Source organism: Symphalangus syndactylus, chromosome 6, assembly GCF_028878055.3.
Source record: "Symphalangus syndactylus isolate Jambi chromosome 6, NHGRI_mSymSyn1-v2.1_pri, whole genome shotgun sequence".
Taxonomy (NCBI): Eukaryota; Metazoa; Chordata; class Mammalia; order Primates; family Hylobatidae; genus Symphalangus; species Symphalangus syndactylus.
In genome coordinates, this window is record NC_072428.2 from 124,926,587 (window position 1) to 124,945,974 (window position 19,388).

Sequence of the window (19,388 nt, forward strand, 5' to 3'; positions counted from 1 at the left end):
ATCTAATAAAATATAGAAAATTGGTCTTATGTTGACAACTGACCAAACATGTATGGAAAAGGTTGAAGAGGGATTTTGCAAATCCTTCCTAAAAGAAACTATCGTCCAGGCACAGTGGCTCACGCCTCTAATCCCAGCACTTAGGGAAGCGGGAGGATTGCTTGAGCCCAGGAGTTCAAGACCAGCCTGGGCAACATAGCAAGACCCCTTTCTGTAAAAAAAAAAAAAAAATTAAAAAGCCAGGCATGGTGGCATATGCCTGCAGTCTCAGACACTCGGGAGCTTGAGGTAGGAGGATCGCTTGAGCCCAGGAGGTCGAGGCTGCAGTGAGCCCTGATAGCACCACTGCACTCCAGCCTAGGTGACAAAGCAAGACCCTGTCTCAAAAAAAAAGTAACTATGGATTGTCCCTCCATCCTCCTTCTCATTGCCAGTGTTGTCACATACCAGCCCCTCTGGCTCCTAAGATGGGCAGTACTGTTTTCTCAAAGGTAGTGTATCTTATACAGAAACACCCATTTAATATATACCATTCATTTGTAGAATACTTACTACTTGCAAGGCACTGGTGATTACATGTGAATCCAAAGTTATTTTTTCATGGTAATTTTGCATATTTATGTAGCACTAATTGGTCTGAAATCTGAAGTTCTCATAAAGGTTTTAAACTGTGGGTTTGAAGCTCCTGAACAGTTCCTTCAACCCTGCCTACAAGATTGACACAATGAACTAAGTTACTACAAAAAAAAAAAGTATTTTTATTTCTGTGTCCCAACAAGAAGGGTGATAAGTATAGACAATAATATAGTTGTTATCAAAATCAATTTGCAAAATTAAGCAATGGAAAGAATACAATCTGTAATACCAATACCAAACTGATAAGATTAGGGGTGAATGGAAATTAATTTTACAATATGTATATTCAGGATATGAGCTTGAAAACATACTAGTGTCTTCTGTGATGTCAAAACAGGTCTGTATTAAAGGTTTTTTCCTACCTTTGCTTGCGTGTATGCTCCAAGTGGAAGAATGGATAAGAAAAAAAGATCTCAATCCTAAATTTGTGTTCTTCCATTGGCGTTAGGAGATAACTAACAAAGTCTTGATTTCAGTACAGTGTCTATTTGTGTCAAGTCTATTAATCATGTTGTCCTAATATTCTATATCCTACTGATTTTTTCCTTATCTGTTACTGAGAAAGGAAAGTGAAAAATCTCCCACTATGATTATGGATTTGCCTATTTCTCCTTGTAATTCTGCTAATTTTGCCTTCCATATTTTAAGGTTATTTTTTAGGTGAAATATTCCATTCACTAGGAAGACATAATGATTCTAGATCTTTAGCTAAAGATCACTATGAAGTGACCATCTATTTGTGCAAAGGCTTTTGCCTTCAAGTTATTTTTTTCTATTCTAAAATTACTACAGTGGCTTTCTTTTGACTAGGGCTTGCATCATATTATTTTTTCCATCCCTTAAATTTCAACTTTTGTATATCCTTTAGTCTTATATATGTGTCTTTAACAATAATCACATGGTTTGGGTTTTAATCCAATCTGATGATCTTTGAGTTTCAACAGAAATATTTAGTCCTTTCATATTTAATGTAATTACTGATATTTTTGTATTTAATAGTATCCTAGCTATGTGCCACCTGTACTATATTACTTTTTCTTGTTCATGCTGGGCTGCTTCTGCTTCAGAGCATATGCTGATCTACAAGTGGCAGCTGAGAGGCTGAGCTAGACCTTTGGAAATACAACTAGGCTAGAGGAAAAAAAGTCAGAATCTGCTAACTGCCAAGAATGAGGGCTAGGTAAACCACTTCTAGCTTTGGTTGGGTCTTCAGAGAGCTGCCTCCTAAAAGTAAGGTGAATTTAAAATTATCTGGTCTTCACGCAGATTGCCACCTATCTCCACTCTGTGGAACAATTCTAGTATTCTAGCAAGGAAATAAATGATCAATGGTAAAGATGAGAAAAGATACAAAATACCGAGTAACAATTCAAGAATTTAAGAGATAAAGTATCAACAAGGCTCTAGCACATAATTGTCAAAGAATTATGTAGTATATAGTTGTCAACATTTAGAAGGAAGAGAGAATACATCAGCATGGGGTAATCAAAGAAGAAAAATATTTGCCTTAACGTTTTTTATATCCCCAGAAGTGTACCCAGTACCACTATACATACCAGTGCTTGGTAAGCAATAAGATGATTTCATGAGCAACTCAGTTTATAAACTTTGCTAGATATGCTGCTGTGAATTTCCGTAAAGTTTCTAGAGTTATAAGAGGTTAGTTTTGTGACATTTTATATTACTAAATTTAGAGTTCATGTATCAACTCAGCCCTGCATCTCAGCTCCATAAAGAACATTGGCTCCTTACATCACTCTAATGCTGGTTGTTGTTATTGTTGTTGTTGAGATGGAGCCTTGCTCTGTTGCCCAGGCTGGAGTGCAGTGGCACCATCTCAGCTCCCTGCACTGCAAGCTCCACCTCCCAGGTTCAAGCAATTCTCCTGCCTTAGCCTCCCGAGTAGCTTGGACTACAGGTGCGTGCTACCACACCCAGCTAAATTTTGTATTTTTAGTAGAGATGGGGTTTCACCATGTTGGCCAGGCTGGTCTTAAACTCCTGACCTCAAGTGATCTGCCCACCTCGGCCTCCCAAATTGCTGGGATTACAGGCGTGAGCCATCATGCCTGGCCACTAATGCAGATTTAATATAATTTTGCCATGACATGCTCTTAGTGGTGATGGCTTTTACTATCTTGAAATAGGATTTCCAAAAAATGTTTCATTAAAATAGATTTTAGAAGGCCCAATGGGTCATTTCTACCTGAATAAGGAACCATAATTCAATCTTCTCTTATCGAATATGCTAAAAATTATGCAAAAGTACCACAATCCTACAGAACACAAGATTAGTTTCTTAACCAGTTTTCAACCTTACCTAGCAGTCTTTCATTCTAACCTGCTTTTATTAGAATAATAAAATGCTATCTTGTATATGTCCAGTTCCTGTTGTATTAGTCAGGGTTCTCTAGAGAAACAGACTAATGGAATAGTTTATATAAAATCTATAAAGGGGAGTTTATTAAGTATTCACTCACACGATTACAAGGCCCCACAATAGTCCATCTGCAGGCTGAGGAGTAAGGAGAGCCAGTTTGAGTTCCAAAACTAAGAACTTGGAGTCCGATGCTTGAGGGCAGGAAGCATCCAGCACAGAAGAAAGATGTAGGCTGGGAGACTAAGCCAGTCTCTGTTTTCACATTTTTCTGCCTGCTTATATTTCCCTATGCTGGCTGCTGATTAGATTGTCCCCACCCAGATTAAGGGTGAGTCAGGCTTTCCCAGACTAATGATTCAAATGCTAATCTCTTTTAGCAACACCCTCACAGATACACCCAGGATCAATAGTTTGTATCCTTCAATCCAATCAAGTTGACGTTCAGTATTAACCATCACACCTGCCAACATTAGTAACATGAGTGCTTTGAGTTTTTTTCAAATTATGGAAATTAGTTGTTGAGTTCACTAGGGTTTCTCAACTAGGGTCTCACAGACCACATTTTAAAAACCACTTCCCCATGCCTTGAGGAGAATGGTGGCTCCAACCTGCTCCCTGATATAACATGTAAGTGCTTAGAACTTACATGTTACTCACTCAATCCTTACAACCCTACAAGACAGGTACTACTGTATTGCCCCCCTTGACAGGTAAATAAATTGAATCAAAGAGAATTTAAAAACTTGCCCACAGTCATATAGCTAACTGGCAGAATATTTGACCGTAGGCAGTTGGCTCCTGAGCCCATGTGCTTAACTCTGTCACAAGAGATTATTGCCTAGGAGTGAGCCTTGAAGAGAGCCCCTTGTTGATGGGGCAGGTGGGTGTCACTACTCTCTTCTTGAAGTCCACAGACAGAGCAAGAACAGCACTTGAGACCAACCATGTAGACTATAACTTGGCCCAGTTAAGGAGACCCTTAAGGAGACCCCTTTTGTTCCCCAGTCATCCCCATCCTAACACAGCAAGGAATTAGAACCTAGAAAGAAGAGGAGATGAATGTAAACAGCAAAACACCAACCTCCTTAACATTTCCAAGCCACCATAGCTATGGATAGCTCTCAGGTGCTCTGGGGGTGTTACCCACACAGGGGGTAGGTTCAATTGTTTGGTGGGTGACAGTCCAATGAACACAACCAAGGAGGACTGAACAAAAGGATTTTATTACTTGGGGGGTGATATGGTTTGGCTGTGTCCCCACCCAAATCTCACTTTGAATTGTAATAATTCCAACGTGTCAGAGGCAGGGCCAGGTGGAGATAATTGAATCTTGGGGGCAGTTCCCCCATACTGTTCTTGTGGTAGTAAGTCTTGTGAGATCTGATGGTTTTATAAATGGGAGATCCCCTGTACAAGCTCTCTTCCCTGCCACCATGTAAGATGTGACTTTGCTCCTCATTTGTCTTCTGCCATGATTGTGAGGCCTCCCCAGTCATGTGGAACTGTGAGTCAATTAAACCTCTTTCCTTTATAAATTACCCAGTCTCAGGTATGTCTTTATTAGCAGCATGAGAATAGACTAATACAGGGAGTGATGGTCCAAGGAACACAACCAAGGAGGATCGAACAGGGGGATATTATTACTTGGGGAGGCAACGGTCCAATGACCACAGCCAAAGAGGACTGAGCAAGGAGATTACCTGCAACAAGCATGGAGGACACTGGGGATAGTTCCCCAAAGTATCTCCCCAAACAAAGGTGAAAACGGGGCTTTTAACAGGCTGGTTAGCCGAGTCACTGTATATAGAGGTGGAGTCAAGGCAGCACAGGCACAGTCGTTGACCACACTTCTTCATATGCTGTGTGTATAGAAAATAGCAAATGAGCTCCTCCCTGGGCAGAGTTTTTAGTATGGTAATGAAGAGAGTTTGCCAAAGGTCACCTCCAACTTAGGTATCTCTGTATCCAAACTGTTTTTGTTTTGCCAAGGCTAGGCTTTCTCCTGGACCTTTCTGAAATAACAAGAACTCAAAGTGCAACAGTTATCAGTGGGTACTTTTTCACAGTGTATACCCCAAAACCCCAAATCCCTGGGACCCTCGGTTACAGGGGGTGAGAAGGGGAGGGCTTTAAATAGACTTTAAAATTGAGGTTTAAAATGAACTTCTTGGATGGCCGAATAGGAACAGCTCCAGTCTACAGCTCCCAGCATGAGAGATGCAGAAAATGGGTGATTTCTGCATTTCCAACTGAGGTACCAGGTTCATCTCACTGGGACTTGTTGCACAGTGGGTGCAGCCCATGGAGTGTGAGCCAAAGCAGGGCGGGGCATCACCTCACCCAGGAAGCACAAGGGGTCAGGGAATTCCCTTTCCTAGCCGAGGGAAGCCGTGACAGACGGTACCTGGAAAGTCAGGACAATCCCACCGTAATACTGTGCTTTTCCAGTGGTCTTAGCAAACAGCACACCAGGAGATTATATCCTGCGCCTGGCTTGGAGGGTCCCACGCCCATGAAGCCTTGCTCACTGCTAGCACAGCAGTCCAAGATTGAACTGCAAGGCAGCAGCGAGGCTGGGGGAGGGGCTTCCGCCATTGCTGAGGCTTGAGTAGGTAAACAAAGCAGCCAGGAAGCTCGAACTGGGTGAAGCCCACTGCAGCTCAAGGAGGCCTGCCTGGCTCTGTAGACTCCACCTCTGGGGGCAGGGCAGAGCTGAACAAAAGGCAGCAGAAACTTCTGAAGACTTAAACGTCCCTGTCTGACAGCTTTTAAGACAGTAGTGGTTCTCCCAGCATGGAGTGTGAGATCTGAAAACGGACAGACTGCCTCCTCAAGTGGGTCCCTGACCCCTGAGTAGCCTAACTGGGAAACACTTCTCGGTAGGGGCTGACTGACACCTCATACAGCCGGGTGCCCCTCTGAGACGAAGCTTCCAGAGGAAGGATCAAGCAGCAACATTTGCTGTTCTGCAATATTTGCTATTCTGCAGCCTCTGCTGGTGATACCCAGGCAAACAGGGTCTGGAGTGGACCTCCAGCAAACTCCAACAGACCTGAAGCTGAAGGTCCTGACTGTTAGAAGGAAAACAAACAAACAGAAATTAATAGCATCAACATCAACAAAAAGGACATCCACACCAAAGCCCCATCTGTAGGTCACCATCATCAAAGACCAAAGGTAGATAAAACCACAAAGATGGGGAGAAACCAGAGCAGAAAAGCTGAAAATTGTAAAAGTCAGAACGGCTCTTCTCCTCCAAAGGAATGCAACTCCTTGCCAGCAGCAGAACAAAGCTAGATGGAGAATGACTTTGACTAGTTGACAGAAGTAGTCTTGAGAAGATCAATAACAACAAACTTCTCTGAGCTAAAGAAGGATGTTCAAACCCATCGCAAAGAAGCTGAAAACCTTGAAAAAAGATTAGACAAATGGCTAACTACAATAAACAGCATACAGAAGACCTTAAATGACCTGATGAAGCTGAAAACCATGGCACGAGAACTACGTGACACATGCACAAATTTCAGTAGCTGATTCGATCAAGTGGAAGAAAAGGTATCAATGAGTGAAGATCAAATGAATGAAATGAAGTGAGAAGAGAAGTTTAGAGAAAAAAGAGTAAAAAGAAACAAACAAAAATTCCAAGAAATATGGGACTATGTGAAAAGACCAAATCTACATCTGATTGGTGTACCTGAAAGTGACGGGGAGAATGGAACCAAGTTGGAAAACACGCTGCAGGATATTATCCAGGAGAACTTCCCCAACATAGCAAGGCAGGCCAACATTCAAATTCAGGAAATACAGAGAATGCCACAAAGATACTCCTTGAGAAGAGCAAACCCAAGACACATAATTGTCAGATTCACCAAGGTTGAAACGAAGGAAAAAATTTTAAGGGCAGCCAGACAGAAAGATCGGGTTACCCACAAAGGGAAGCCCATCAGACTAACAGCGGATCTCTCAGCAGAAACTCTGCAAACCAGAAGAGAGTGGGGGCCAATATTCAACATTCTTAAAAAAAGAATTTTCAACCCAGAATTTCATATCCAGCCAAACTAAGATTCACAAGTGAAGGAGAAATAAAATCCTTTACAGACAAGCAAATGCTGAGAAATTTTTGTCACCACCAGGCCTGCCTTACAAGAGCTCCTGAAGGAAGCACTAAACACGGAAAGGAACAACCAGTACCAGCCACTGCAAAAACATGCCAAATTGTAATGGCCATCAATGCTAGGAAGAAACTGCATGAACTAACAAGCAAAATAACCAGCTAACATCATAATGACAGGATCAAATTCACACATAATAATATTAACCTTAAATGTAAATGGGCTAAATGCCCCAATTAAAAGACACAGACTGGCAAATTGGATAAAGAGTCAAGATCCATCAGTGTGCTGTATTCAGGAGACCCATCTCATGTGCAGAGACACACATAGGCTCAAAATAAAGGGATGAAGGAAGATCTACCAAGCAAATGGAAAACAAAAAAAAAGCAGGGATTGCAAACCTCGTCTCTGATAAAACAGACTTTAAACCAACAAAGATCAAAAGAGACAAAGAAGGCCATTACATAATGGTAAAGGGATCAATTCAACAAGAAGAGCTAGCTATCCTAAATATATATGCACCCAATACAGGAGCACCCAGATTCATAAAGCAAGTCCTTAGAGACCTACAAAGAGACTTAGACTCCCACACAATAATAATGGGAAACTTTAACACCCCACTGTCAACATTAGACAGATCAACGAGACAGAAAGTTAACAAGGATATCCAGGAATTGAACTCAGCTCTGCACCAAGTGGACCTAATAGACATCTACAGAACTCTCCACCCCAAATCAACAGAATATACATTCTTTTCAGCACCACACCACAACTATTCCAAAATTGACCACATAGTTGGAAGTAAAGCACTCCTCAGCAAATGTAAAAGAACAGAAATTATAACAAACTGTCTCTCAGACGACAATGCAATCAGACTAGAACTCAGGATTAAGAAACTCACTCAAAACCGCTCAACTACATGGAAACTGAACAACCTGCTCCTGAATGACTACTGGGTACATAACGAAATGAAGGCAGAAATAAAGATGTTCTTTGAAACCAATGAGAACAAAGACACAACATACCAGAATCTCTGGGACACATTTAAAGCAGTGTGTAGAGGGAAATTTATAGCACTAAATGCCCACAAGAGAAAGCAGGAAAGATCTCAAATTGACACCCTAACATCACAATTAAAAGAACTAGAGAAGCAAGAGCAAACACATTCAAAAGCTAGCAGAAGGCAAGAAATAACTAAGATCAGAGCAGAACTGAAGGAGACAGAGACACAAAAAGACCCTTCAAAAAATCAATGAATCCAGGAGCTGGTTTTTTTAAAAGATCAACAAAATTGATAGACTGCTAGCAAGACTAATAAAGAAGAAAAGAGAGAAGAATCAAATACATGCAATAAAAAATGACAAAGGGGATATCACCACTGATCCCGCAGAAATACAAACTACCATCAGAGAATACTATGAACACCTCTATGCAAATAAACTCGAAAATCTAGAAGAAATGGATAAATTCCTGGACACTTCCTACCCTCCCAAGACTAAGCCAAGAAGAAGGTGAATCCCTGAATAGACCAATAGCAGGCTCTGAAATTGAGGCAATAATTAATAGCCTACCAACCAAAAAAAGTCCAGGACCAGATGGATTCACAGCTGAATTCTACCAGAGGTACAAAGAGGAGCTGGTATCATTCCTTCTGAAACTATTTCAATCAATGGAAAAAGAGGGAATCCTCTCTAATTCATTTTATGAGGCTAACATCATCCTGATACCAAAGCCTGGCAGAGACACAACAAAAAAAGAGAATTTTAGACCAACATCCCTGATTAACATCAATGCAAAAATTCTCAATAAAATACTGGCAAACCAAATCCAGCAGCACACCAAAAAGCTTATCCACCATGATCAAGTTGGCTTCATCCCTGGCATGCAAGGCTGGTTCAACATACACAAATCAATAAACATAATCCATCATATAAATAGAACTAAAGAAAAAAAACCACATGATTACCTCAATAGATGCAGAAAAGGTCTTTGACAAAATTCAACAGCACTTCATGCTAAAAACTCTCAATAAACTAGGTATTGATGGGATGTATCTCAAAATAATAAGAGGTATTCATGACAAACCCACAGCCAATATCATACTGAATGGGCAAAAACTGGAAGCATTCCCTTTGAAAACTGGCACAAGACAGGGATGCCCTCTCTCACCACTCCTATTCAACATAGTCTTGGAAGTTCTGGCCAGGGCAATCAGGCAAGAGAAACAAATAAAGGGTATTCAGTTTGGAAAAGAGGAAGTCAAATTGTCCCTGTTTGCAGACGATGTGATTCTATGGTTAGAAAACCCCATAGTCTCAGCCCAAAATCTCCTTAAGCTGATAGGCAACTTCAGCAAAGTCTCAGGATACAAAATCAATTGTGCAAAAATCAAAAGCATTCTTATACAGCAATAACAGACAAACAGAGAGCCAAATCATGAGTGAACTCCCATTCACAATTGCTTCAAAGAGAATAAAATACCCAGGAATCCAACCTACTAGGGATGTGAAGGACCTCATCAAGGAAAACTATAAACCACTGCTCAAAAAAACAAAAGAGGACACAAACAAATGGAAGAACATTCCATGCTCATGGATAGGAAGAATCAATATCATGAAAATGGCCATATTGCCCAAGGTAATTTATAGATTCAATGCCATCCCCATCAAGCTGCCAATGACTTTCTTCACAGAATTGGAAAAAACTACTTTAAAGTTCATATGGAACTAAAAAAGAGCCTGCATTGCCAAGCCAATCCTAAGCAAAAAGAACAAAGCTGGAGGCATCATGCTACCTGACTTCAAACTATACTACAAGCCTACAGTAACCAAAATCGCATGGCACTGGTACCAAAACAGAGATATAGACCAATGGAACAGAACAGAGCCCTCAGAAATAATACCACACATCTACAACCATCCAATCTTTGACAAACCTGACAAAAACAAGAAATGAGGAAAGGATTCCCTATTTAATAAATGGTGCTGGGAAGACTGGCTAGCCATATGTAGAAAGCCGAAACTGGATCCCTTCCTTACACCTTATACAAAAATTAATTCAAGATGGATTAAATACTTAAATGTCAGACCTAAAACCACAAAAACCCTGAAAGAAAAACTAGGCAATACCATTCAGGACATAGCCATGGGAAAGGACTTCATGACTAAAACACCAAAAGCAATGGCAACAAAAGCCAAAATTGACAAATGGGATCTAATTAAACTAAAGAGCTTCTGCAAAGTAAAAAAAAAACAAAACAAAAAAAAAAACAAAAAAAAAAACTACCGTCAAAGTGAACAGGCAACCTACAGAACGGGAGAAAATCTTTGCAATCTACTCATCTGACAAAGGGCTAATATCCAGAATCTACAAAGAACTTACACAAATTTATAAGAAAAAATCAAACAATCCCATCAAAAAGTGGGTGAAGTATATGAACAGACACTTCTCAAAAGAAGGTGTTTATGCAGCCAACAGACACATGAAAAAATGCTCATCATCACTGGTCATCAGAGAAATGCAAATCAAACCACAATGAGATACCATCTCACACCAGTTAGAATGGCGATCATTAAAAAGTCAGGAAACAACAGGTGCTGGACAGGATGTGGATAAATAGGAACACTTTTACACTGTTGGTGGGACTGTAAACTAGTTCAACCGTTGTGGAAGTCAGTGTGGCAATTCCTCAAGGATCTAGAACTAGAAATAACATTTGACCCAGCCATCCCATTACTGGGTATATACCCAAAGGATTATACATCATGCTACTATAAAAACACATGCACACATATGTTTGTTGCGGCACTATTCACAATAGCAAAGACTTGGAATCAACCCAGATGTCCATCAGTGATAGACTGGATTAAGAAAATGTGGCACATATACACCACGGAATACTATGCAGCCATAAAAAAAGAATGAGTTCATGTCCTTTGTAGGGATGGATGAAGCTGGAAACCATCATTCTGAGCAAACTATCACAAGGACAGAAAACCAAACACCACATGTTCTCACTCATAGATGGGAATTGAACAATGAGAACACTTGGACACTGGGTAGGGAACATCACACACTGGGGCGTGTCATGGGGTGGGGGGAGGAGGGAGAGATGGCCTTAAGAGAAATACCTACTGTAAATGACGAGTTAATGGGTGCAGCACATCAACAACATGGCACGTGTATACATGTGTAACAAACCTGCACGTTGTGCACACGTACCCTAGAACTTAAAGTATAATTTAAAAAAATGAACTTCTTAATGCCAAATCGAATGCCAAATACCAGAAGCAAATCTCAAATATCAAAATGATACTGTTTTAGTAGCTGAAAAGTTACCAACTCTAGCCAACATGCCCTCAGCCGGAAAGGGAATTTCACCATTGCACAGTTAGGGCAGTTTTTTGGGGGGAAAAAAGACAATTTCATGTTTGTTGTCATGGGATTTCACAATGAGTCTCAGAATCATTCGTTCTCTTTTGAGATGATTTATCCTATCCATTATCTGTTGAGCAGGCAAGAGGCATTCTTACTAACTCATTTCCAAATACTAAGGGCAACGATAGCTTCACTGTAGCCCCCAAATACAGACAATTAATTCTGCCAATGACAGAGTAATTAGAAAAGACATCATCAAGTGAATGATGCTTATGCTGAGTGTTGGTTAGTTGACTGGCTGAGACAGATCTCAAGATTTGAGCTTGGAAACAGTTTAAGAGGTTTGGGCCCGTATTAGGTCATCCTGGACCCAGATAGTATGAAGAAGGCCAAGATAATTACTAGACTACCCCAGGCTTCCCAGGCCCTACTATGGCTTCCTCAGTCGAATTACAAGACCTCTAAGGTCACTTGACTACTGAGTTCTATGATGTCATAAGTAACGGATTGCACTAGTCACTTCATATACTCATTTAAGCCCCTCTCAATTATCAACCTAAATAACAGAGACAGGCTCTCTAAAAGATGTTTATTTGGGAATGGAACATTGCAATGGGAATATGTATGTCATAGTAAACTATGTGTGTAGTCAGGGAGGTAAAGGAAGATAAAGATTTTTAAAAGAAAAAAAGAGGAAGATTACATACTGGTTTTTTAAGTGATTATCCTTAGCCACAAAGATCAATAACAAGAGTGATGCCAGTCTGAGGTTAGCCAGGCAGTTGCTTAGCAGATGTCCTTGTAGAAGTATCTTTTGTGTAAGGTTATGATGGCCCTTGTTGTAAGGTTATGGTTGTTATGGAGTCTTTTTCATTATCAAGCATACAAATGTGAGGACTCTTCTTTCATGGCCTTCCCCAGCTCTGTTTGTCAGAGTTTTCTTAACTTTTGTGACTCTATTTTGATTCTGATCAAAATGATACAATTCCACAAAATTATACTCCTAACACAACTTATCTTTGGCCATCCTGCTAAAACGAACTTTCTTCCTGATTCCCACACAAGTAATTGTGCTTTTTGGCACAGTTGGCACTTAGAGTTTTGATTGTCTTTTCCTCTTTTCTTACTCTATTTTTTATTATATTGCCTTTTAGACTGAAGTCTTAGAGTAAACTCACAAAAAAAAAAAAAAAAGGAGAAAAAGTTGCCACAAGGGTAAAGCTGTCTTCCCAAAAGGCAGAAGCTGGCTATAGAAGGAACATGTCCAGTAAGCTTCTTTGGCGAGATTATAGGGAAGGGGAACAAAAATTCAGACAAAGTCTTTGGTAGAAGTTTATTCTAGGCCTTACTTCCATATCAACTTAAAGATAAAGAATTTCATTTCCAGTACATATTACTGTCTTTAATAGGACAGTAAGTTAAAAAGAAAGAGTTAAAAAGAAAAAAAGCAGAAGCTTAAGCAATTTTACTTGGGGAAGAAAAAAATCCCTGTGAAATCTCTTACCTTAAAATGATACTGATTCCAGCTAAACTTTGGCTAAATAGTACTGCTTAGTATACAGCTGACCCCTGAAAAATATGAGTTTGAACTATGTGGGTCCAAGTATACAGGGATTTTCTTCCACCTCTGCCACCCCTGAGACAGCAACTCCATTACACTCCAACCTGGGTGACAGAGCTGTCTTTAAAAAGAAAAAAATTGTTAATAAAATAACCCTTCCTCTTCCTCTTCTTCCTCCTCTTCCTCAGCCTACTCAATGTGAAGACAAGGATGAAGACGATTATAATGACTGACTTACATTTAATGAATAGTAAATATACTTTCTCTTCCTTATAACTTTCTTAATAACATTTCATCTTTGTTGTAAGAATACAGTATATAACACATATACAAAATATGTGCTAATCAACCGTTTATGTCATCAGTAAGGGTTCCAGTCAACAGTAGGCTCTCAGTAGTTAAGTTTCTGAGGAGTCAAAAATTATACGCAGATTTTCAACTATGTAGAGGACGATACTCCTAACCCCTGAGTTGTTCAAGTCTCAACTGTAGTTCATAACACAGACTTCTCAGTCTATGTACTTGCTGCTTACCCTGCCTGGCAGAGTCTCCCCCTAAGACATCCTATGGTTCATCCCTCTGTTCAAATGCCCCCTAGCCAGAGAGGCCTTCCCTAGCCATTCCATCTAAAAGAGTAACCTAGCAAGGCCCCCCACCCCCAGCATCCCCTATTCTCTTTTTTTCCCCCACTTGATTTCTCTCCATAGCAGTTATCATCTGAGTGATATCATTTTTATTATCATCATTGGTTTGTTTGTTTACTCCTACCAGAACATAACCTCCACAATAAATGTCTGGTTTTTTTCCTTGCAATAGTGAACTGTCCCTAGTAGGTAGCAGCCATCCAGGAAATTTGTTATACCAAGGCATGAGGATCTCTTCGGACCAGTAGTTTGAGCCTGCAGTGAGCTATGATTGTGCCACTACACTCCAACTTGGGTGACAGAGCTGTCTTTAAAAAGAAAAAAGTTGTTGATAAAATAATGAATGAATATCATTTTCAAAGTTTTGCCAAATTCCTAAGTTTTTGGCCAGGCACGATGACTCACACCTGTAATCCCAGTACTTTGGGACGCTGAGGTAGATGGATCACTTGACACCAGGAGTTTGAGACCACCCTGGCCAACATGGTGATACCACGTCTCTACTAAAAAATACAAAAATTAGTGGTGGCATGTGCCTGTAGTCCCAGCTAGTCAGGAGGCATGAGAATCACCTGAACCCTGAAGGTGGAGGTTGCAAGTGAGCTGAGATTGCACCACAGCGCTCCAGCCTGGGCGACAGAGCAAGTGAGATTCTGTCTCAAAAAAAAAAAAAAAAAAAAAAAAAAAAAAAAAAATCCTAAGTTTTTAAAATTATGCACTAAGATCATTTTTCTTCCCATGGATTACTTGATATGTGATAATAGAACTATTTGGACTAAAAATCATGAGACTTAAGTCTCTCAGCCCTGCCATTAATTTCTTGTATAACCTGGTTAGACCATTTCTCAGTTTTACCTTGTGCAGCTGACATCCTATGGCTTGCAGCCATGACTAAAACCCAACAGAAAAACAGATTACATATATAAAGATTTCTCTGTGCATGTCACCTTTAGTGATTTATGTATGGCATAAAACAAGGTTCAACTATAAGAGCTACTTTTCAAGAGGTTGATCTAAGGTATACTCTATTAATATTCTCTGGCCAAGGTCTAATCTGGAAGGTTCAGACTTGTAAACTGCTGACCTCAAAAACACCTATTTTCAGAAACCTACAAAATACAAAGAGATTCTATTAACCCATTTCCATGCTTAAGCCATAGTGCTTTGCCCTTTATTCTACTTTCAAACTTGCTACCATTTATTATCTCCCTTTCTACAGTATCACGAATCTCATGGCATATAATGCTTTGTGAAAAGTGTTTATTTACATTCTTATATCACCAAAATCTAGACTTTTTTTCAGCTGTACTTGGAAAACTTTTCCAAATAGATTACATTACCCAGTAGAGTTAAAGATGAGGGAAAAAATCAATATGGGATGTTCATGAATAACGTCTGTTAATTAAATGAGACTACATATACTGATTTGCAGTCATCAGGAAAAGTGTTAAATATGCTAGCTGACGATTGCTATAAAGAATCTCTGAGCTGATAATTTTGAGAATTCACCCTAGTTCATCTATGACTCTCCATTTAGTATTTAAGGAGAAAAGCCTCATTTTCCAGAATCAAATAAAGAGAATTAATCGCACAATTGTGTAGAATGGAATTCAGTCTGTATAAAAATCAAGACCAACGTACTTTTTAATATTCTAACATCTCCAAGTAGTAGTTACAAGTATTGTGCCCATTAAGTCTAGGTAATTAATTTGTCCAATGTCACACTGTTAAAAGTCAGGTGGGCTCCAAAGCACAGTCCTAACCAGCATGCTCTACTGCCTCCTCTAAGGCAACAGCCGAAGTGCAGACCACTAGGAATAAATAGCTGCCCGGGCTTCCCCACTCCTAAATTCTCCCGACAGCCCCCAAAGCCTCTCAGATCCTCCCTGAGATCCTCTCTGACCGCCCTGTTGCCCACCCCGAGTTCCCGGCATCCTCTGGGATCCCTCTTCCTGGAGCCAAAACCTACGCAGGCTCCTTTCCTCCGAGCTGGTTGCTAGGTGGTCTCCGAGGGCTGTCCGAAGTATCGCGAGGGTGGACCCGTTGCCTGGTGACGAGAGTTGGGAATGTGGCTGGGGCTGCGGATCTCCAGCAGTGGCGTTACTTCTAGCGGCTGGACCCGGCGTTCTCCGCGCGATCCCGAGATATTCTCCCCGCACGGAAGCGACGACTGGCCTGGCCAGAGGATTCGGGTGGGAGCGAGGTGCCGGCCCCGACAGGACGGTGAGGTACGCAGAAGTAAGGCGGGGCGCCCCCTGCGGGAAGCGAGCGCGCCCCGGAAAATGAGCGCCTCCCCACACCACGGGGTCCAGGAGTGAGTGCGGGAAGGAACTCAGCCTCCCGGAGTTGTGGCCTCATCGTGCTTCCCGCCAAAAACGCCTTGGTACTGTCGGGACGCGGCTGAGCGTGGACGCGCCCGCATCTGCCCCTCCTCCGCAGTGGTGGAAGACACCCGCGGAGCACCGGTGGATAAGGGCGGTCTCCTGAGGCCAGAGCTGTATCCGCAGCAGGTCAGCACTTCGTGCGCCCCGTGTGCACCTGTAAGGAATGGAATTTAGGCCAGTCGGGTTTTCCAAATGTGGAGTTGTGATGCTCAGGCAAAAACTTCAGTTTCTTAGGACTCAAGGTATCATCTATGAGACAGTCGGCTCCGTGGCATTGGCAGTGATTTGCCATAGAGCTTGGACTTAACTTATATGTAGTCCACGCTCCAAAACACGCTTTCTGTAGAGAGGGGCGTAAACCAATAGATTTGAAATTGTCGAGTCCTTTGGTCGCTCAAGAACGATGGGAACTTGACAAGAAATTTCTATTATTCCCTGGTCTTAATATTAACCACATGGGAAGATACTTGCATAGAATGGTAATGGTCATTACCAATTCAACTTTCTGGTAGCTATTTAGATTTCTAAGAATAAGGATAATATAAATGAATATTAGAACAGACAGTATCTACAGAATAATAACAAAATGTAAAGTCTTGTCACTTGAACTTTTGGTCAAGTGAAAATCAAGGAGAAAACTTAAAATTATATTGCTACATTTCACTAAGTGACTATAATTTTTTAAATTCATTATCTTTTAATGCTTCAGGATCATTCTGAACTTGCTGTGTAGTATTTAATTGTAAATATAAGATGTGAATGATTTGGCTGTATACTCTGGAAATTCCTTTTAATTGAATGATTTACTTGATTTGTCTTATTGTGGTTGTTGTCGCTTATAGTCATGGAAAATTCCTTTAAATCTTTGAAATTGAAGGTTTTATTAGTTGTATTCTAATTAGTTTTTAGAGAAGACTGTTGTGACTGTTAAATACAATTGAATATATTTTTGAGTACTCATTCAATGTTGTAAACACCTACAGCTTGAAAAGAAAATCTGTCAAATAATTTCCTTAGAAATTGTTTTACAGCCTCCCCGTATATTACAAGAAATCTTAAGTCAAACACTGGAAGAGATGTCAGAAGATTCAGAAAAGGAAGACTATTCAGACAGAACAATCAGTGATGAAGATGAATCGGTATGTTTTTCTCAACTTTATTTTACTTGGAGATAAAATTTGTATTATATAAATCCCCAATTAAAATATTATAAAATCAATTGGATATAAAAATCAATTGGATGTTTAAATTATTGTCATTGAAGTTGGGAAATAATTTGGTGAAAAAGCTAAGCGATCACTGGGAACACTATGCCCTGTCTAGAAAGAGAAACTATATTTGTATTTTTTTTTTTGAGAAAATATTTTAGCTAAGATTCTTCTAGGTTTTATTAAAATTTATATATGAAATTATTGTAGGGTTTTAGTTTTAGGATTGATGTCCACTTATTTTCTTCTATGTGCTGATTAGATTGTGTTACATCGTAGTATGAATCATAGTAGAACCACCGTGTTCTAACCTTATTGTGTATCACCATAACAGTTTATTGTGGCTCTGATGTCATAAAGGAAGAGACATGGAAGAAGAAAAAGGGGGGGAAACGTAGTATTTAAAATTCTTTAGTCTGTTTCTACTACATATTCTGAGAGATTTCCTTCAAATTTTATTAAAGTATAAATTATGTATGTAAACTAATGTCCTGAAATAAGCTCTTAAAGCTTACTTTAGCTACTTAAAAGGATTTATGGCTTTATGTGTCTTTTTGTTCATTTAATTTTTTTTTTTTCTTGAGCCAGTTTCACTCTTGTTGCTCAAGCTGGAGTGCAATGGCGCGATCTCGGCTCACTGCAACCTCTGCCTCCTGGGTTCAAATGATTCTCCTGCCTCAGCTACCCAAGTAGCTGGAATTACAGGCGTGTGCCACCATGGCTGGCTAATTTTTTTGTATTTTTAGTAGAAACGGGGTTTCACCATGTTAGCCAGGCTGGTCTCAAACTTCTGACTTCAGGTGATCCACCCGCCTTGACCTCCCAAAGTGCTGGGATTACAGGCATGAGCCGCCTTTTATTCTTAATTTAAATTGTTTTCCCAGGTTTATCAAGAATCTTTAAACTTTATTCCTTCCATAAAGTCATTATTATGACCACACCCAGTGGAAGAGGAGGAATGAAAGATGGAAACTTTAAGGTTTCAGGATATTTGAAGTGTTGGGTGCATTGAGACCAGTAGCCGATAATAATCCTTTAATTTTCTCGTTTATTAAAGGTTAAAGACATATACTCAATCCCAAGTACTAAAATAGATGTAAAAAAATTCTGGATTTGAAAACTGTTGGTTTTTAAAAGAGAAATATTTTTAAATTCTTATTTTAGGATGAGGATATGTTCACGAAATTTGTAAGTGAAGATCTTCATCGGCGTGCACTTTTAACAGGTTTGAACCTATTCATATAGTTTTTGTTTAGCATAAAACTTTGAGTGGATAAAAAAGAAGATGAGGAAACTAAAAAGTCAGATTGAATAATATAGGGAATGATTATTCTAGTAGATTGTGAAAGAGAAATGTATCCACTTGCAGAGTTCAAACTTTTTGGGTTTGTTTTAGGTAAACCTATTTTATATTAGAAAATAATAAATGAAAGTGGTGATTATCTTATATTTAACATAAGGATTTACCTTGTCATTTCTTTAAATGTATTGACTGTATGACTCAAGTTATAACGGACAGATTATGTTAGAAGTACATCTTCATTTAAACGAAGTACATTGTCTAAAGAGTCTCCTTAATAAAGTCATTCATTTGCAACTGAACATGTGTGTGGACATCTTGATGTATACTTAATTTTTAAAGATTTATACTTAGAATTGTACTTTCAAATGCTAAAATATCTCTACTAAATATTTACATATGTTTCACAAATACTCTGAAATTGGAGTTAAGGCCTTTATCTTTTTTTTCTTTTGTCTTTTACCACCATCCTAAAATAAATCTTCCTGTTTGAAATAACCACCATTCTTAGTTTGGTGTGTATCATTCTAGAACTTCTTTGCATATACACATATCTATACCCATAGGCATAGAAATTTTATAGTACTGTTTTGTGGACATTTCCCTGCTACCCTTTTCTGTTTTTTAAATTTTGCCAAGCTATTAGGAAACAGGAGATAACTCACTTGTTTAACTAGCATTTCTGGGATTGCTAGAAAAATTGAGAATTACTTCTATAGCCTTATTATCTACTCATATTCTTAGTTGGTATGAATTGCTCGTTTATAGTAATCCCTTTATGTTGCT

The 19,388-nt window shown here is 39.6% G+C and overlaps 1 protein-coding gene across 23 annotated transcripts in view; it reads left to right on the top strand.

Moving 5' to 3' along the window:
* Positions 1–15,664: 15,664 nt before the first annotated feature.
* AGBL3 (AGBL carboxypeptidase 3) overlaps positions 15,665–19,388 on the top strand; it is a 146,580-nt gene continuing 142,856 nt past the window's right edge. For 18 of the 23 annotated variants that reach the window (XR_008658599.2, XR_008658600.2, XR_008658598.1 and 15 more), the window contains exons 1-3: positions 15,665–15,938; positions 17,126–17,233; positions 18,467–18,527. Coding sequence is in view for 20 of the 23 variants with exons in the window: in XM_055284081.2 (XP_055140056.1) it covers positions 15,777–15,938; positions 17,126–17,233; positions 18,467–18,527 (331 nt within the window). In the remaining 3 variants the exon portion in view is untranslated. Of the gene's footprint in view, positions 16,221–17,125; positions 17,234–18,466; positions 18,528–19,388 lie in introns of all 23 variants that reach the window. The other 5 variants (XM_055284099.2, XM_055284098.2, XM_063642275.1 and 2 more) reach the window with 3 other exon arrangements.